The sequence below is a fragment of the Ruditapes philippinarum genome, unplaced genomic scaffold (genome assembly GCF_026571515.1).
Source record: "Ruditapes philippinarum isolate M1 unplaced genomic scaffold, ASM2657151v2 ctg8915_1_1_1_1, whole genome shotgun sequence".
Lineage (NCBI taxonomy): Eukaryota > Metazoa > Mollusca > Bivalvia > Venerida > Veneridae > Ruditapes > Ruditapes philippinarum.
In genome coordinates, this window is record NW_026858928.1 from 97 (window position 1) to 22284 (window position 22188).

A 22188-nucleotide genomic window follows, 5' to 3' on the forward strand; every position below is an offset into this window, starting at 1 on the left:
GAAATAAGTAAATTTTAGATTTCTATCAACACTGCAGCAATCTGTCATCACTGGCGCCCGTAATACAGTGTGTTTAAGCTACAATGAACAGAGAGTTAGACAAGCAATACGAGCGTATTACGATGCACTGGACATTTAAAACAGATATGTCAATATATTTGCAGTAAAAACACGAGCATTGCGTGCAACAATGTACTAACTATACTCGAATTGTTTCGGAACTGTCTCTGTTTTAAATCAAGCCAACACTTTGTGTAACTTCCCAGTACAATGTATTATAGATATTCAATTTTCATCTTTTCTTCTGTTGAAATGATCTGATCATTGCCATTGTAGCTCTTTTATAATAAAACAAAACAATTCTTTGTTACGTACATAAAAAACAATAACATAACATCAGTCGTCTGTAATAGTTATCCATTTACTTTTTAACTTTAAAAAATATTTTTTTTTTAAGCTTGGAAAACAAAAACAAAAAACAACAAAATGAAACACACAAAGATCTATTTACCAAAAAAGAAAAAAGAAATAAATAAAAGAATAAATAAACAAAAAGAAAACGGCTCTTTAAAACAACAACAACAACAAAAAAAAACAATAAAAATCATGAGCAACCACAACAATACAAAATCAAAGCACAGAAGGCGCTGAATTTGTTTGGGTCTCAGAATGTCAGAAAGATGAAGGTTGTGAGACTATTAACCAATTTGTTTTTGTATAGTGCCATCAATGCTGTTTCCAGTGTTACAACTGTAGTAAATTTGCTATAAGGCTAATTGCAACACTGATATTCAAATTCAATGTTTATTTGGCTTAAACAATTTAATAATAATAATAATAATAATAATAATAATAATAATAATTATAATAATAATAATAATAATAATAATAATATTTGTTTGTTTCATTTTACGCCCTTTTCCAACAGTATTTCAGTCATATAGGCGGGTAGTTTCCTAACCATCGTTCCTGGAGAGTTACACCAGTACTAGACTACCTTCCTCCGCGCTAAACTACCAAAGCATCTCCGGGGATCGAACCCACGCCAGAGAGGTAACTGGATTAGAAGTCATCGACTAATAATAATAATAATAATAATAATAATTATAATAATAATAATAAAAACACATGATTGCCTTAAGTGGGATTTGAACTCCAGACCTTTTGCTTCCTAAACGAGCATGCATCCCTCGGACCACGTGGAGATTATAAAATAACAGCCTGAAGAAAACCACATTATTCTTAATTAGGGTTTGTAACCCTTATTAATTTCGAGATATTTTGTTCACGGTAAACCTGTTGTGAAACACTGATGTAAATAATCATGGAGCTTAATATAAGCATGCATATCTGTATAGACTTACACAATATGAGAAATCTTTGTCCAATCGGTAATTATTTTTTTCTTCTCAGAGAAGGCTTGAAAATTAATGCGTCTGTCATTTGACAATCTTTACGCAGTGATCTCCCCTTAATTTTTCGTCTTTAGGGAAGAAACCACTTCGAGGAGTTTTGACTACTTTCGGTTTTTGCAAATAAGCATGTTAAAGTCTGAAATTTCGCTACCATTATTTGTTTGGTCTGACGACCAAAACAAATAAAAACCTAATTATTGCGACATACAGACAAATTGTAAATATGGATTTATTTTTTCCTACAGAATGTGGATAACAGGACGAATCAAACAAATGCAGTATTCTTGAATATTTATTAAGATTTTTTTCATGAACATTTAGAATTTTTTTTCAAATTTATGAAATGTACAATAATTTAAAATAGCATAAGGCACTAACACTTACAAAATTAATATATAATATGTCGAAATATAAAAAGTACAACGCCAGCTTTATGATAGTTGTAACGGTGATAAGAAGTGTAAATTCAGTCACAAATTATCAATAATTAAAGTATTCATGATAATTTCCATCAATTTTTAAAGATGCATTTAAAAGTCAAACACTGTCAACTGAACAACAAAAGTAATTTATGCAATATGGAAATACATGTAAATACTTCAAAATCAGCTATTCATTGCATATAACATACAAATTATTTCTTGAATTGTGGATTGTGGATTTTTGTAACTTTTATTAAAAAGTTAATGCATGTCCATTTTCTCAAGGCTAATTTTATTGGTATATTTTTGCTCATCTGGAGTCAGGCAGCTGCAGGGTTACATAAAATGAATAAGCACATTGAAAGCTACATTATAGAAGTTATTTAAACTTTGCATGTTCTTAGAATGTTATAGCAGATACATTTTAGGCAAATAAAAATTTGGGGTCACCTACCTCATTTACGAGTTATCAGCCCTTGAATTTTCTTTAAAGCGCAGATAACTTATACACAATTCTAACAGCATTAACATATAATTTATCGAACCTTTTTTACCATTGATTAATATTTTTATTGTATCCTCTGTAGAAATAAACACGGAATTTCATTAATTAATTGTGTTCTCTTCATTTAATTACTCAAATGAGATAAAAAATATCGATAAAATAAGGAATAGCTAACCTACATTGGGAGTTATGTGCCTTTTGATAAGTAATATAATATTCAAACACATCCATAATTACACTACATTATATTTAAGTTTGATATGTTTGTTTTTTAATTGTAAACTCGTTTGAAAATTGTACAAATGTTAAAGCTGCATTTAATTAGTAAATTCCGCTGCAGATGTAATCGTATGTAGAAGATAATATATATCCTTATGAATCGGTTAGTATCGACTAGTTTCGGGTGATATCGTCATAACAGTTTTGTCATATGATTAATTATAGAAATATTATTAACAATTAAATGATTGCTAAATAGTAAAAGCATATTCTAACTACTACTACAACGCATACAATCAGATACTCGTATTTACATATGTAGGGCTCTTAAATTCATAAATATGTTAAGACGAAATGGCTTAACGGTCTCGGTGTGAATTCTATTTATTTTTATTATCAAAAAGGATTGTCATGAAAGTTTTGTCAATATGCGTTTATCTTCAGAAATTAAAAATAATATATACATATACCAAACAAAAATATACAATCAAGAAGTTAACAACAACAACAAAAAAAAAGAAGAAAAAAAGAAAGGAACAGACACACAAATGAACGAACACAATCTATATGTAAGTCACGCATGCCTCGTTCCATATGGTAAAAATTTGACATTTTACATTTTAGAGAATTAATACTATCTCGTTATTTGATAACAAAGTGACTTTCGTCCAAACTATGTAGCATTTGTATGTCTTTTACATTGATACCTCAATGCTTGCTTCAAAACTTTCAACTGGTTCCATACGAATATCCACCTTCTGAGTTAAGACTGGTTCCCTTCGAAAATTCGCCATCACAGCTTAGACTAGTTCATTACGGATAACCGTCTTGCCGGCTTAGACTGGTTTACAATTAGAATGTCCAAGCGTTGGATTTTGATTGTAGATCTATCCATTTTTTGAAAGTTGATCGTAATTAAAAGAGTGTTAAATGCCAGTGCATTTTTTTTTATTTCGGTATCATAATTTATCGTGACAGAATCTTTTTGAGACCATCTTATATGCTAAAAAGATGATAATGTATAGACAAAAGTGAATTGATACGCTTCACATTTACCTCCTTTAAAATAAACGGAAAGTAACGTAATATGCCGAATTGATAAGAACTTATGCTGTATGCTTTGCTGTTATGATGTTCGGTATCTATTTCTTTGCATTTATCTTACGATCATTTATCTTAAACTCCTAAAAATGAGATGCATGTCAACTCTATCCGTGCCTCGGGTAGATAATAATCCTCTATATGACAAGGATCAACACAAATCTTATCCAACAAACGCTTCCCGAATATAATAGATAGAAATTTTTAAAAAATAGGAAAATAATTAAGAACTAAAATATACACGTACGTCATGAAAACCGAACAAAATTCTTGAAAAAGACGTAATAATTTGTAAATCCAGTTCTAGACATGGTAGTTGTGCTTACTTAACATACCGTCACCTTAGTGCAGTAACAGGCCAAGTCCTTCTAAATTAAATAGGAGTTAATCAGTTATTGCATTAAGGTGACGATACGTACTAACTACCATCTGAGTTTCATGAAAATTTTCCAGATATGTCCAAATGATGAGGCCAGTCTGGTAGATAATCATATTCTCGCTTCCACTCTTCAAGAAGTTCGTTAGATGCTCCCGCGCTAGAACCGTAGTGTAGGCCCGCTTCTCTGTGACTGTTGCTAAGCCCCGCATGTCCTAGAATAAAAAACATAAAATGGCATTTTTCTAAAAAAATGGTTTGATGATAAAATTTGTAGCCAATACACAAAAGATGTTTTTATTCAATAGAGTCTATCGTCAACTTGTAGTATATGGTACATTTTATAATAGTGATGAGATCCCTGCAGATAAACCCATTCATTTGGGAGCGATGGCCTAGTGGTTGAGGTGTCTGCCTCTCAACCCAGTGATCATGGGTTCGAGCCCTTATTGGGCCATGACCATGTACTGGTTGGTTCCAGGAAGCTGACTCGAAAGTGATAAATATGAGTTTCCAGAAGTTGTTTGGCAATCGAGCTTAAATAATAAATATATATGTTTAAGTCAAACCACTCATTCATTTTACCTTTACAGAGATTCTTCTGCTTAAAGAGGCAGTGTAACGTTTTATGCCCCAATAGGTGATATTATATACTTCTGGGCGTCATGCAAGAAGACCGACTTTCAGCTATTGAAAACAATGTACAATGTATAGGTCATTTTTCATTTCATATTCCTAACTTATAATATTTCACTCCTGAAGTTTGATTGCCACAATTCATGATAAGTCAAGTAAAAAAATCACCAATAAACCTTGAGGATTCGCTATCAATAATGAATTCACGATTGTTCTATTCTAATCAGTACTTAACACTTAAAGGCCTTGTTTTTCAGTCACGACAAAGGCTCGCGATAAACGACCTTTCTGTGTTTGATTTGAAAAAAAAATAATGAAAATGCCTCAATGCAAACTATCAATTCAAATAGGTATTTATGCACCATCTTCACAACTGGTCAAATAACTTATAGACATTTACGGGAGCAGTAAAATTTTAAAATTTTTACCTAGGCAAAAAGGGAACATTGAAACTAGTGCAGAGATTTTTTCAAAACTTTCTATGATCAAACAGAATCATCATGATTTTAAAATAGTTTATGAATAATAATAATAATAATAATAATAATTATAATAATTATAATGATAATAATAAACAGAAAAACCACTTCCATCATATAACTAATCAGTGAGTGAAATTATCAAAGTTTACATGTAATTTGCTTATTGAATTGGCTGCAAGGAACATAACTAGAGAAGAATAATATAGATATATAAAAAGAGTTGAATGAATGAAATTTGAAAGTGAAATAAGATCCTCTTGCGTGTAAAATGACTGAAGAAAGCTAAAATTACATTACGATGAGAGAATAATTTAAATGTAGCACCTACCAGGGAAGTTTGAATAAAGAGTGTATAAATTGTTTTGCCAAGCGTGGTATATGTGCCAAATTTCCCACATGGTGTCTGCCTTTCCCTCTTTGAGAAACATATTATACCACTCTGACGCAATATTGTTTGGTATATCCGGGTTTACGTCACTCATGTTACGTAATGAATAGAACCAGTCTAAAAATCCAATCCATTTATCCGTCACTGGAGAAAATCCCCACGTGCCGAGAACCGGATATAGAAAAACTAAACTTCCGGGAGGCCCCTCAAGGGTGGACATGTCACGTACGTGGTGTTTAATCGAAACACCTTGTAAAGCGTACCCGTTGATCTCTGGGTGACTGTCATATTTCCTATGCACAAGTTTAAGATATTTATAGAAATACGGTGACACTGTTAAATCGTCCTCAAGAATAACGCTGACCTCTGCAGATTGTTTCACCGGCTTCCAGGAAGTCAGCCATTGTCCATATATACCGGCATGCTTTTCTCTCACGTGAACATCATATGACCCATGTTTAAATTCAAATTCATACGCGGTGTTTATCGTCGCATTGTCTTTTTTACCTTCCTTGGAAATGTCAACCCAGACCTCTAATTTGATTTTATCAGAGTAATATTCGGCATTATTGATCGATTTTAATAACCTTAACAATGAAGCTGCCCTGTTGTAAGTGATTACAATAATGCGAAGATCGAACTGGCTTTTGTTGACAAACACTTTGTTAAACACTGGTTCGACCGTGTAACTCTCTTCAAAGTCATACGGAACGGGACGTAACGGAACAGATTTGGTACTAGTGTAGATTGTAAACAATAAAGCAGTAAGAATGAGAAAAACCACGAGTAACAGTATATCTGAAAATGTACGTTGAAAACCCTTCATTAGTGAGGCAGTTACCAGATTTTTCTTAGGTATTTATTTGTCCAGTATTGCAAAGGCTTTCTAATTGCCTACATAAAGTGATTAATGCCTATGTTTGTGAACGATTTCCAATATTTGCATGACCGTTGCCACAGCTATGCGGGGACTTTTAGGTTGCCAGTATTTTGCTTACTGCTGCCAAGACTTGCTAATGATTTATTAAGATGCCATTTACTGCCATGGATTACCTGTAATTGCAAAATACATATTAGATTGTAAAATAATTATCTGTTATCAGTAATGAACTAATAAATATTAACCCATCTCCACCACTATAATAAAATTGATTTTAAAATATTATTATTTGATCTATTATTGTGGCATAAACAGTAATGTAGCAGCAGCAACTGCAGCATCAACCACAATAACTACAACAAAAAGAACACCCACTGAAACACATGTTACTGTTTTCTTACAATAACTTACACATTTGAATACAAAAAAGTGTGATGTTTTATTTTAAGGTAATTCTGCTTTTTATCATTTTTACCAGAACAAATAAGTAATAAATAAAACAGACTTTACTAAAATAGCAACTGGATTTGATTATTGAATGCGATTGTGACAGTATAGAGCCCCTAAATATAAATCCTACGTTGGACTTTATAAGAAATACATTCGGAATGCTATGCAAATCTCAACATTCCGGACCGGTATATCTGCGATGGAACAAAACAGTTAACTCCCCCATCCGATCTCAACCCCTGAAATTTCAAATCTTAAAATTGAGAACACTTCATCTTTCAATACAGTGTCTCAGGTTTCTGGAGTTGGAAGTGTCTTGAGGTGAGTCTGTAAGCATTGGCGATGTATCCCGAAAAAATGCTTCACAGCTCTTCGAAAAACTTACTCGACAACAAGCATTTAAGTGTCTAAGATATGAATATATCAAAATTTTAAAAGGCTCTGAAGATTACATTTTCCATGCAAACTAGCTGAACAAAACGAACAATTTAGCCATATTATATATATATATATATATATATATATATATATATATATATATATATATATATATATATATATATATATATATATATATATATATATATATATATATATATATATATATATATATTCCGTTCCGATTACAGCTTGTAGGGGGCAGGGAGATGGGATGAGGTGTCTTGTTCAAGCTCCGGAAAGTTGCTATTTGCGAAGCATAATGCAAGCATAAGTCTAAAAATGAATAATTTCCTACTTTGAACAAAGTTTAACACATAATCAATATAACTAAACGTACAAAACACAGAATCCTCGTTTAATATATGAAGAGAATGACATCTTAAGTGTGTTCAATTTTTGGAACTAGTTGTATTGCTCAAAATAATTCAGATTACTGAGTTCTGGTTATTTCGCTCAAAATCATCGCTGGCTACATAATAAGGGTATTTACTAAATCTATTTTCCTACATAACATGCTATCCTAGGTTATATTATAGCATACATGTCCGTCGCACTGTGTGATTTCAGCACTTTGATACATATCCTACGTAAATATAAAGTCCTAATTAGACATTTTTATCTCATACGTAGGAGTTATAAACTCCTAATTAGGCTTTTCTTTTATCTTCAATGTAGGAGTTATAAAGTCCTACGTAGGACTTATAGAAGTTATAAACTCTAATTAGGCCTTTTTTATCTCCTACACATGAGTTATCTTTTTCTATAGAACATGTTTAATTGGCACCAGATCGCTTCAGTATTTAAACACCGTACAATCAAATGGGCGGAGAGCAGTTCAAGCGTCGACAGCTGTACTTATATATACATGTCGGTGCAGAAAACACAATTGACGGACGGTAAGTATTCATCTATTTTTAACATATACCAACTGTATTTGAGTAAGTCAATGTTATGAATTCATAGTCAACATCCAAGGGAGCGTACTAACAAATTTCTGGCCCTGTGCAATCTTCACTTCACGTGAATTTTGACTGAAAATAACCACACCATCCGATGAGATGTGGCATTTTATTTTTAAGTTACAAAAATTAATATTTTCTCATGATAATAAATCCTTTTATCATACGATTCGTAAACGTCAACATTTCGTCATTAAATATTCCAATTGATATCTTCGAAAATGCTTTTTTGTTAAAGTTATAGGGTATTTAAGTTTGAGTGTAATTAAAATTTTAGTAACGTCATCAGTCGTTTATCTCTTTTAAATGATAACATCGACAGCCATTCATCGGCAAGAATGAATAACGCTGAAAACCGTTCAAGGAAACAATGTTCAGCGCTTTTGTGCTACAGTAACTAGGAAATAGTAAATCTTTTTTGTTCATTTAAAATATTACTTTATTTATGATACTTTCTAATAGACGTCATGCTTGCGAAATCCATCTACTCTTCAATAATTTCTAAATTGTAATAAGTTTTCTTATAAGTTGAATAAACATTTCTAAATGTCGTTTTATAATACTTTGTTAGTTTGTTTACAGTGCATTTTCTTCTTACCTAACAGGAAGCTCAAACATAACACAAAAGCTCCCCCCTTGAACCCCCCCCCCTTCCCATCTCCCAATTATCATATACAAGTGCTTATAATATGACAAATACAATTAACATAATGATAAAGATAAAATCATATGAACAATACTTTTAGAAAACAATGATACATCAGTAATGTAATACATGTACATTATAAATAAGTTATATATGCACTAATTGACAGGATATCCTATCGTCTCATAATTTCCGTTTATATAATATTTTCCTGTTCTTAATTTCCTCCACAAAAATGTCAATCATAAGTCAATGTAACAGGATACTAGGTACTTAATTCTTCATTATTCTACAGCAAACTTTATAATTGACATGTACAATATTTAAAAAAATCATTAATTGTGTTCGCTATATAGTAACTAACTTTACCATCCTCAGGATATAGCGACTTGATTACAGAAAAAAATGATCTTTACTCTCTATCTTCCATTAATGTCAAACCCCTAGCGGGGACATAGATACAGTTGCGCGTCTAAATCGCAAGAAAGTTAAAAAGTTAAAAAGGATGTTTAAAAGAGGATAAAAGAAGTATATTTAAAAAAAACACGTTAAAACAGGGGGTTAAAAAACTAAAGTGAGGCACGTTCAATGTAAGCTCTTGCTGCACTGAACTGCTCTAGGGTGGGGAGTAGGGCAACTGAAGGGGGTAAGGGGTTCCAGTGCTATACCGGCCTAGAAAAGAAGGATAGTTTTGTAGTCTTAATTTTACAGTAGCTTTTTGGATTTTATCTAAACAAAGTTATGTTGTGGTTATAAATGATCTCAATATCATCTTATATTTTCTTCTTTGTGAATGTAACAAATTGTCAAGAAACTAAAATCGGTAAGTAATTACGACGTGTTACTGAAATCGGACTCCATTGCGGTGTCAAAACTTTAAAAATATTATCACGTTATTTTGAATATCGTCTGGATAATTTTAAATCAAATTAGAATATGCTGCTAGGAAGTACGTGTTAAATAGAAATCCTAGTACGTGTTAAATAGAAATCCTATCTTTAAAAGGCGAAACATTATGTAAAGACACGCTATGTTGTATTGTGTTGAATTATATCAAGTTCTGCAATGACTTTCGATCATATTAATCATTACACATCATACATTCTATACCACCTTCTGCAACTACATTAGTGTGATTTTTTGCACAATTTGTATCGTTTCCTATGCTTTTCTTGTCAATTTGTTTAAAGAAATGTTTAGGATAGCAGTAAAACTATCGAAACCCTTATACGGCACACACGAAACTTTTAATAGAGAAGTAGCGGCATGAGCGAGTGGTTAACACGTTGGACTAGTGATCTAAGGATCGGTATCCGTGCGAGCCGTTGTTTCCTTGAGCAAGAAATTTACACTATTCTTATTGCTCAGTACTGGTAAGTTCCAAGCTATAAGCTTCCTACACAATCGAACCACAATAGATTCTGTTTAAAAAAAGTAAGGAAACGGGTTTTAGTGACCTCTTATAGTGGATATGTGCTTGATTAAATCATCAAAAGAAACCCAAATAGAACCTTGTAGAGTATGTAACACTTGTGGTATTCATTTGGGGTTTATTTTTAACTTCCTATTTTCTTTTTTTGGTAATAACGTGTATATATAGTCTTTATAAGGCTTATATTTTGTAATATTTTTTTTGAAATAACTTATTTAAACCTTATTAAACTTACTTCTAATTATGAGCTGCTTGTAAGATGAATCTCCTTGTAAGGCTTTAATAACTTTACATTGTCAGTTTATAAAGTCCTAATTAGGATTTTATGAGTCCTGCTTAGGGGTGTCTTATTCCTTATTAGGTGTATCCAAATCTAGACGTATATTAGCCTAGGAGTTTCTCATTCATATTTGGTAGTTTGTAACTTACGGATTAGACATTTATGAATAGGTGGTAATTAGGAGTTATTTACTACAAATAAAAAGTAACTTAGTTGTTATTAGCAACTTTCATCTCTAATTATAAAGTTTTAAGTCATAATAACTCAGTCCTAATAACACGTTCATAAAGTCCTCCTCAGGTTGTATAATAAATTACTTCTTATTAAGAGTCCCAAGCAATTCTGAAAAGAATTTGAAAAAAAAAACTTTTAAAATTTTCATTTTTAAAGAGCATGAAAGTGATGCTTCTTGAAAGACCTTATAATTAAAATTAGGTTTATGGATGTAAAGATTATCACATTCTATTCATTGGCCAATAAATATGTGGTCATTTTTTACAATTAAATATATGTATAAATATATAAATATTTAGCTATTGTTGTTACACTTAAATGTAATTCTGTACTTGGCTTAATTTTTGGCTGAAAGACATTTAAACTCAGCTTGACTTTCAGTAAAATTTACAGGGAATAACTGAATATTAGAAGAATTTACGTTGGTCATTTTGCAAACTGAAATCCGGGAATCTCACTGAGCATTCTAAAATAAAAAGGATGTACTTGTGATTTAACTTCCTAGTTAAATTAATGTTTAACCAGTTAAGGCCGGTTAACAAAGTTTTTGCATTGTTTTTTATATTTCTTTTTCACCATGACTGAATAAAGATAACACGTTTATAAATGACTTGGTCACGTAAGAGCATTAGTGCCAGATGCCTGTTTTTTATTATTATTTTATCTTGATATTTCGACTTACTAACTTGAAATTTCGACTTTCGTGCACGACGGAGATGGAGAACCCGGTGACTGTACAAACTATTAAAGTTAACCTTAAAGTTAATAGTGTGGTCAATTTTGACAATCGCATGTACAACTACGACATCAAAAACACAAGGCCTCATTTGTACGTTCAGGCGTTCTTCAGGCGTTGTATTGTAACCCGCCTGTTTCACTAATCATATTCTTCACATCCCTGTGAATAAAACAAACCTATACTTCACGTGTGGGACATCTGATTAAAGTACTGCGGAGTGGCCAAAATAGATAGGAAGTGCTGAGGCCTTTGTCAAATTTGTTGGGCTGACTATACGAGAAATTTTCAGTAACTGTTGATACTGGACAATGTTTAGAATAAAGTACAAATCTGCCTTAGATATAAAATCTTTTCTTAAGCCGATTAAGCTTTAATCGATAAGTTAAGTTAAGTTAAGTGTAAATTATACATTTAATACATTAAACGATTTTTACATGTTTAGCAAATTTGAAAAAAAATGAAAGAACCTTACATATTTCCCTTAAGTTTTATATCCACCTGTGAAAGCACCCAGAACACTATATTGGATGAATGAGATGGCATGGTTTAAAGTATAGTATTGAGCCGCGTCACGACAAAACCAACATAGTGGGTTTGCGACCATCCGCGCAGTCTGATCAGGATCCATGCTGTTCGCTTACAAACCCTATTACAAGTAGCGATACTGATAGCGAACAGCATGGATCCTGATCAGTCTGCGCAGATGCGCAGGCTGGTCTGGGTCCATGCTGGTCGCAAACACACTATGTTGGTTTTGTCATGACGCGGCTCAAATGTTTTATAACTGTAACATAATATTATAACGTAGTATAGTTTAGAATGAGACTTTGCATAAATAGCGATGATTCCGGAAAATTACCCGGGGAATTAATTATTTTGTCACAAGGTAGAAAAATGGTAATTTAAAATGAATTATAAACTTTTTGTTTGTTTGTTTGTTTGTTTTTGGGTTTTACGTCACATCGACACAGTATAGGTCATATCGCGACGTTCCAGCTTTACTGTACTTTTGTAATTATTCTTAAGGTTGAAAGTTAAAGTTTGGACATTTATTTTCGATGAATTCAATTATCAGTTTTTAGTTTAAATTAAACTATTCGAGGTATTCACTTTCCGTTCACAAACTGGGCAATTTCAATAAAAAAAAATAAAAAAAAATTTAAAATAAAAAGATAAACAAATAAAAACCCAAAATGGAATCTTATCTATCTCAGTACAGCAACACGGAACTGTAATGCTTTTCGTATTATGGCATTATTACGGGTAAAGTTGGGATAGAAGTAGCATCTTTTTATGTTATACGAAATTAAATTAAATTAAAATTGCAGACTTGGTTTGATGGAGTTTGTTCAAGAGACATAATGGAAAATTACAACATCCCACATACACCATAGCACTGGCTAATTGACATTGGCATCGGAGTTGACGGTTGAATTTCTTGTCATATATTCTTTAATATTTACAAAAAAGCAACAGAAAGACCTAATCAAACATACTGATCAATAGAAAAAGAGCGTTTTTCATAAGTTTTTTTCTCTCCCATTATAATATATTAATCACTTGTATAAATTAAAAATAAAGAACAAATTAATTGACCTATGTATGTAAATTTATATATTACTGTTTAATGGAGGAACAATTTACAAGAAGGACTAAAATAGATTGCATCAATTGAAGTTTTCACTTCCGTTAATAAATTATATAAGGGAAATACGCCATTAGTATTTTAATAGAATACAATACCCACCAAGAGGCCTTTATGTTAAATGACAAAAAAAAAAAAAAAAAAAAAAAAAAAAACAAAAAAAAAACAAAACAAAACAAAAAAAAAACAAAAAAAAAAAACAAACAAACAACAACAAAAAAACATATTTGAATTTCTTGAAATATGTATATGAAAAAATGTAATTCAGAAATATACTTGTAAACGCTATGCAGTTGCAGGCCATTTTTACTATTAGAATGAATATTCTTAAAAAACAGAGTGAGTGAATGATCTGAAATTTTGCACAAATATGATATTGGTATAAACCTACATCAAATGGAACATTAATCTCCATAAATTATTTCTAGTCCCGCAATGTCAAAAAGCCTTAGTGGAATCCCTCTAAAGTCCAGAAATATAAGAAAAATATACATACAATATACCAACCTCAATATGTAACGTCCATTTTGATAAATTGATTAAAGTCCTTTAACATCCCTCTACAGATAAAGAACACTGTCTTGCCGGAATACATGCATATAGATAAATAGATATGTTATGTCCATAGGCAGTAGACACATGCATTGTACATATGCACTTTTAAGTGCAAAGAGAATGAAACGAAGTTGTTGGCAACGGAACAAAATACAAAACGTGGTGTTTGTAACGTTATTGGCATGTCTTTGTCAGTGCATCTTTATTGATACAGAAGGGCATTTGTTTAATTGTTTCTTCTAATTATTGTTGCAGAATAGGAAAAGGTAAATGACCGCTCTTGTTTTGTCTGGCGTTCCAAAGTGCTAAATATTAACGCTGCGCATGCGTCGTTGTCATTAGTGCTCCAGAAAGCATAATGTAAACATTTAACCAAATGCAAAAGCAATAAACTTGTCTATGTTTCACTATTTGAATAAAAATTATGAAACTCATATGATAAATTTAGCTTTCTAGACAAGAATAAAATACACTTCACGTGAATTACTTTCTCAGTGTTCCGGCGAAGTTAAGATTATTACTGAGCATGCATTAACGGTATAGGCCACATATTAGACGTTCCTGTGAAGATAAACAGTTTTACGTTAACATCTTTTGTAATGTTTTCATTTCTATGCCTTCGTCACAACTCCTGAATGAATTAAACATTTCACATTCGCAAGGACCAAACATTTTTCAAGAGTTGACGATTGTTTTTGCGCATGCGCTACTTACGCTCACTGGCCATAACTTTTGTGATGTATTTTCCAGTGAATTTAAAATGAACACTGCGCATGCGTCATCTTTATTTGTCATGGAACATTCCAGAATAGTTTAGATAAACACATTATGCGTGTGAGTGTCACAGATTTGTAATCCTGATATGAAATCCCGTTCATACATGCGTCTATACTCGTGAATGGAACCACAATAAACCAATCATTTAAAACTACACGACTTTAAAGTATGCTCTTTTACCAGCACATATATGACCTTGAAATAAAGACTGTTGTTGTTTGTCGACTGATAAAACAACAATTCACAATAATTACGTATCTGATATAGTGAAACACATTTCTTATCAATGAATTAAATAAATCACATTACCATTTTAATTAAGTAAACAAGAAAATATGCATTCAACGCGCGGCTGTTTTATCAAATACTATACTTATAGCTAAATTCAACTTGGCGTAATTTACCGGAAGTATTCACTTAAAAGTTACCAAATAGAGATTTCCTTTCCTGAGAAAGTGATTTAATTGATGTGATACTTGTCTATTAAGTCAGATGCTCGTCTGATAGGATCTAGCTTGCTCGCATTAAAACGTCCTTCTCTTTCTGGCTAGAAAGTTTAATCGAAAATGTACAGCGTTCTGTTCGGACAATCGAGACTTTTTACTTAACTCTTGCACGCGATGCATGATGCTTCGACTGTGAATACGCGATGATACGACGATGGAAATACGATAGTACAATGATGACAATATGATGACACGATGATTAAATCGCGATGATGTGATGGTAAGATAGTGAAAACGCGATATAATGACGCGTTTATATCAACTTTCCATCGCCCCTTAATCATCATACAATCGTATCATCGCATTTTCACCATCGTACATTCGAAATTGTATCCTCGTGCCATCGTAGAATCGCGTTTACATCGTCGTGGCATCGTTTTTTGATAACCATGATCAGTGTTTCGCGATAGTAAAAGGACTCTCATAGTTACGATGATAGAGATGCGATATTACATCGTGTTTTCACCATCGTACCATATTTTACCGCGATTTTTCCATCATCTCATCGTATTTTTTTGCATCGTTCGTCGCGATTTACAGTCGAAGCATCGTGCATTGCTGGCTATGGTAAAACAAAAATTCACGATACTTTTTTGTCCGAACGGAACACCGTATGAATAACTGTATACATTATCTGATTTTATTTTACAAAACGTAATGATATGCATAGAGTAGCATTAACCATTGTTTCGCTCTGGGATGAAAACAATATTTAAATATCGTATTAATTAAATACATACAATAAACGTTATACACAATGTATAATTATACATTATATAGAGGATATTGAATGAGTATAAGTTCAATACTGACTTTATTGAATGAGTTGAATAAAGTTATATTAAGCGAGCCAATACTGTAACGCTAACATTTAGCGCATCTTTACACTATGCTTGCATAACGAAAAGACGTCACGTCAAAATATATGCACGGCTGTGCAATACCGTTTTTACGGAGTCGCAAAATCGGCACGGGCATGTGATAAATTTACTTAAACAATTAGTCATACTCATTTCTAACAAATTGTTAATACAGTTTAATAAGTTTAATTTAAATGCCCATTATGCTTCAGGAACGCTATGATATTTATTACACAAAACCTTTTTTTTTGTTTTTGGTATCATGTTACAATTTCCAATAAATTAATTTGCTAAATAGATGAACTTTCTTTTGCTTATTTTGCTCTGTATACAATTGCTATAATTTAGTGAATAAGTATTTATATGGAAGACAAAATACTACTTTGTTTACATTTTGCTACCTTTTATGACGAATAACTGCACATTCAGGGCTGCTTTCTTAAGTTGTTAAACTTCTAAGATGCTCTAAATTCTTTAACAGGTAATAATTAAACACATGTTTGACATTTCTGAAAACTTAAAAATATATGGATTTTTCAGGCATCATGCGCCTTGAGGGTACTTTAATGTATAACCGTTCTCTTGTATTGGGCACAGGGGCCTTAAATGACTCATTTTGAAGTTCAGTGTGGTAACACAAAAATAAACAACAAACAACAACAACAACAAGAAACACACGCTTCCAAATCTTTCAAAATATTTTAGTCAAGTTGTAAACCATTAGTTCAACATTATTCAATGTTATATGACATACATTTAAGAAAATAACTGTTTGCATTTCATGCTTCTGAAAATAAAGACTGACCTTTAATATTGATTCTCACCCAATGAAATCCAACTTGATATTTATGAAGGTGCAGAATACAAAATAAATTCGTCCGAGGGATCACATTCTTGCTATCGCTGGTACACAAAAGAGGCACTTTTGGGGATAAGTAACATGCCTTTCATCAGATGCATTCCTGTAAAAAGACCCCTACTTGGTCCCTGTAAGATCTTTTTCCTTGATAAGTTTGGAAATTTGGCACTAAGTGTCAATTCACTAGACATATCAACATTACTCCTTACCAAAAGTTTCCATTATCTAATAGACAAGTGCACTTGTAATTTCTCTGTTTACAGAAAAATCGTGTTTTTTGTATTATAAGAATTAACACACCAAGTCAAAACTTGAAACGGTGCTCTTTTTTGAAATTTTATCTGGATGCAAAAGCACAATCGCAACTACTCGGCCCTTTCCGTCAGTCTTCGGATAAGGACCTCGAACACAATAGTATGAATACACAGAACGGATACGGTATTTTGGTCTAAACTACGCTAAGAAACTAAACATGTTAACAAATAGTAATTTAATGCTGGAAGTTGTAGACAAGTTTATTTCCAATATATGTAGTAAAAGTCCATCTAAAATAAGTGAATTCATAGATACAAAAGCAAACAATACAATATTTCTAGATTTATAATTATGGTTGTAGAAAGTACAAAAAACCAACCTGTTGACATTTAGTCGAATTTGTTTAAAATTGTACATCAGTGGGCATATTCAAATCTCAGACATATTTTCAATCATAAGTGTCCCGAAACAGATATTTCTTTTCCTTTGGATGTCAAATATATACATTCGTTTTACATTATCTCTGTTTCTGTTTACATCTGAAACCACGTGGTAGAACTACTTTCAATCCGTATTGTTTCCGAGGTTATTATAGATAATAGCCGAGGCAGTTCCGAATTTGCAAAAGCATTGTGGTTTGTCCCGTTTTCCAGGAAAACTACAATAATGATACAACAAGGAAAACATATTGGTATAAGAGCTTGCACCTAGTAGCTTTTCACGGAAGTTTTCTGATGCAACTAAAATGTTAAAACTCTCGAAGTTGCCGCTTTTTTATCTTGTTGTAACAAAGGATGATGCCTCGGAAGCATTTATCACAACGAAATTATATGAAAATTGCAGACTCGGTTTGATTGGGTCTGAACATGAGGGATTATAAAAAGAGCAACATCCCTCACGCCCCTTAGCAAAAGACAAGGCGTAACAAACCACGCGATAGGCCACAGTGTAATTTGGTTGGTACCAATTGTCAATGCCTTATTCTCAAATTCCTAACCTCCACTTGAACAGTCATAAATTGATACATAAGGTACCAAACGGTTAAGTCATGTTTTAAGTGCGCATGCGCGTGAATGGCGGAAAAAATGAATTAGGAAAATTTCGATCGAATTGTGGATATTTCTAGTGCAAATTGGGACATTAAAAGATTTTATTGTGCATGTTTAAGTCGCTGGCTATATTATTATAAGTACTTAGTGACAATATTTGAATAAAAACAAGTGTTTATGGGTAAACGCAAGAAAAGTAAAAGTTCACCAGAGAACAAAGAGGGTGCACAACAAAAAGGGCAAACCATGTCGGCTAATAAAAACACGTCGGAATTATCTCCGGAAATCTCACCACAACATGCAAACGCTTTTGCAATAAGTGGCCAAAGTGCAAGTCAGTGTTATTATGCCTGGAATATTTTCTTATGAAAATTTTGGAGTTAACAATATGGGCCAAGCTACCCAAAAAATAGAGAAATACAGAATCTCTCAAGACAGCCCAACACGACAAAATTGAAAATTGTGCAGGCTCGGTTTGATTAAGCCTGTCCATGGCCGGTACTGGAAAGTGCAAGTTACCGTCCACGCCCCCTATCACCGGCTTAAGCAGAATTCAACATTTAAAACACTAAAATTGTGAAATTTTGAATTTAAAACCATCCGCAGATGTGTTCATACGGCGGTTTTCATGGAATCTTCAATGTGACACAGTAGTGTCATTCCATGAAAAGCGGCGTATGGTCCCCAAGTAAAAGAATGCGTGTGCCCTAAACGAGAAAACAATGGGCGGAACTAAATAAAATGGAATTTTGAAAGGGGATCTGAGGTTATGAAGTCTGCATATCACAGATAAGACGTCAAAAGACAAATTTAAAAAGCAGGCAACATATCCTAAGGGCGATTAAACAGTATTCAAGTAGGAATACTGGAACCACCCAAATTGAAAAAGGCCAATTACAAGAAACTAAAAATACCATGTAAAATGTATACACAACAATAATGTCGTGCTGAACGATCTTCAAGGATCATGATTCAAAATCAAGGACAAATTTCCTGTCCACCGATTTCACAACAAAGCCAGGTGAGCGTTGATCCATTAACCCTTATACTTCAAAGGTTAGATAAAGTAGACAGCAGATTAACACAGTTAGACAATATTCAGTCATCCGTTAATACAATAATTGGGAGGCTACATGACATTGATCCAAATATCATAACATTTGAAAGAAGGCTAACGGACCTCTATAAAAACAGAGAATTCGACTCGGCAAATATGGATGATATCAGTAGCAAACAAACTTGTGTTACAGAAATGGCAAAGAGACTGCAGCAATTAGAATGTGAAATAATACATGTAATGAACTGGTGACTAAACGAAAGTGTGATTAGTTAAAGAACAATCTGTTGTATTTTAAGTATCAGATTCCGCGGAAGAATCACCGAAAATGTGCAAAGACTCAATATTGAATATAATAGAAAACAAGATGAAAGTAGATGCTATACGTCTTGGAAAATTCCTCAGTTGCAAAACTAGACCAGTACTGGTAAAATGCGACACATTTAAAGATCGTGAGTTTGTCCGAATCTAAAAATACACAGATGTAGGTGTCAGCTAACATTTTCCAAAGGACGTTGCGGAACAAAGGAAATCGCTTATGAAAGCTTGCAAAGATGCAAAGAACAACAAAAAGAAGGCATACTTCAAATACGACAAGTTTTTCATTGATGATATAGAATATATCTCACAATCACAAACACATGGGCAAGTATAGGGATTATATGAGAGCAGTATTAAACTACTATCGTGGAACATTGAACGACTTACAAAAGCAAAACGATCTTGTACTGATTTTATAAACTCGATCAGCACCTACGATGGATATTATCTGTTTTTTATTCTTCTGAGCGCCGAGAATGTCCTTTCACTGGTAGCATTAGTAGCAGGCATTACTAACAAAATCTTTAACAACACAACGACCTCAGAGAACAGTGCTCGTTCTAGCACCAACTATTCTGACACAAAAAGTAAAAGTACTATTTTCCGATTTGTCAAAATGTGAACGTAGCAGCTGAAGCTGCACCTCTATGATGTCTCGGTTAATATCGTTACCATAGAAATCATATACAAAACCAAGTTCTCTAGTGTACTCGGTCTTCAAATGTTGTGCGGCCTTAATAAGTAAATCCTCCATGTTCTGAAGTGCGCGATATCCCGGTCGGTCAAATCTCTCTTTAACACTTGCCATGGCAAGATCAGTGCTCGTTCTATCACCAACTGTTTTGACACAAATTTCAAAACGTCAGGTAGAGTAAAAGTACTATTTTCCGATTTGTCAAAATGTGAACGTAGCAGCTGAATCTGCACCCTCTATGATGTCTCGGTTAACATAGAAATCACAAACAAAACCAAGTTCTCTAGTATACTCGGTCTTCAAAGGTTGTGCGGCCTTAATAAGTAAATCCTCCACGTTCTGAAGTACGCGATATCCCGGTCGGTCAAATCTTTCTTTAACACTGGTCATGGCAAGATCGATTGCTTCTTAGGCCGGAACACGGTTGCGTATAAAATCAATAAAAGGTTATCAAGTTCTCGGAGAATTCAGGCATACCAGTTTAAGATATTCATAATGCATATTGCAAATCTCATGCACTGTTTTGGTTGATTTGGTTCCGATGGAATTGTGTCACACATCATGATATTTTACTATTTTAAACTATTCATATTAACATACTTGTATGTGAACAGAAGTAAAATGGAAAGAATTATGATGTTATATTTTGAATAAACATATCGTCGCTTGAAAACTGTAATGTTCTATCTCCAATTTTTCCAAAAACAAGTTAAATACACAATTTTGTCCGTAATGGACTGTTCTATCTCCTTAGCATGTTATATTAATGCTTCCGAGCTTTATCAATAAATTACAACGAAACCATCCTGTTCTATCTCCACAAATTTAATAGGTCTTGATAAATAGACTGTTCTATCTTACTGGACTAATCAAATCATCGATAAATGTCACGTGACCTATGGGATATATGCAACATACTGTTCTAAATCCAAAATTATCGTATCAAAACGTAGCATAAAATCACGTGATAGCAGAACACCCGCCATGTTGTACGGAACATTTTGAGTTAAATGGTTTGTTGTTTATTTCATATATTAATACTAAATATAAGTATTGAATGATATTGTGTATTCATTTATTCCCTTTAATCATTGACATTTTAGTATTAAGTCCTGTAAATTTTCTGCATGTGATTAAACAACAAGCAAAACTGATCATGATTTGAAAGTAATTTCGAATGTGTATTTTCGGATAGAAACAACTGTGATCATACAATTTCATCAGACAAATTCGTAAAAAAGGAAATGTGTTATATGTTCTAAAGTTTCTTAAACTAAAGGCACATTTTTTCTCAGAAACCAATAATTTATCTTTATAACAGCCACATATGAGTTCAAAAAATTGACTGTACTCATTGCCAATATGAAACAAAAGCATAAGATGATTTAGGTTACTGACCAATAAGGAATATTTTGGAAACTATAATAGAACACAGGCTTTTGAGAGATTAAGATAAAAGCATTTCTGGGGCAAAAAAGGCCTTTAAGAAAATTTATACGTTTACATATAATATATGTTTTCGAATGCGTTAATGTTGTATAACTAATAGATTGCTTTAAAGTAAACACATTTTATACCAAAGACAGAAGGAAGAAAAATATTCTTATACGTATATTTTGTTTGTCTTGTAATTTGACTTTGAATTTCTAAATGAATATTTATATAACATTATGTTTGTAATGTTTTTGTGCTAGGGAACAATCTTTAAATATGACATTTTTCAAATATAAGTCATGCCTGTTCCACCTTTAAGGTCTTTTCTAGCAGATATGTTTTCATTGCCTATTTAAGTTATAGAAACATTTTTTTACATACCTTCAATTAGAAGAACTTCTTACCAATACAAAAAGAACGTGTTAAACGCATACCAAAATAATTACTACTATTTCATACTTTTGGAAGGAATTTGAATTTGACCATCTTTTGAATTTTCATTAAAAAAATCTTGAAAGATTTTTCCAGCATTCTAGAAGATTTAAAAGTTTTCGATTCCCGTTTGCGGCTA

At 32.6% G+C, this 22188-nt stretch overlaps 1 protein-coding gene across 6 annotated transcripts in view; it reads right to left on the minus strand.

The window, feature by feature from the left end:
* Positions 1-1160: 1160 nt before the first annotated feature.
* LOC132754698 (uncharacterized) overlaps positions 1161-22188 on the minus strand; it is a 37077-nt gene continuing 16049 nt past the window's right edge. For 2 of the 6 annotated variants that reach the window (XM_060745363.1, XM_060745359.1), the window contains exons 2-3: positions 5485-6597; positions 1166-4253 (exon numbers count right to left, since the gene is read on the minus strand). In XM_060745363.1, the coding sequence (XP_060601346.1) occupies positions 4099-4253; positions 5485-6370 (1041 nt within the window). In that variant the 5' untranslated portion in view covers positions 6371-6597 and the 3' untranslated portion in view covers positions 1166-4098. Of the gene's footprint in view, positions 4254-4623; positions 4726-5484; positions 6598-13757; positions 14977-22188 lie in introns of those variants that run through there. The other 4 variants (XR_009629117.1, XM_060745362.1, XM_060745361.1 and 1 more) reach the window with 4 other exon arrangements.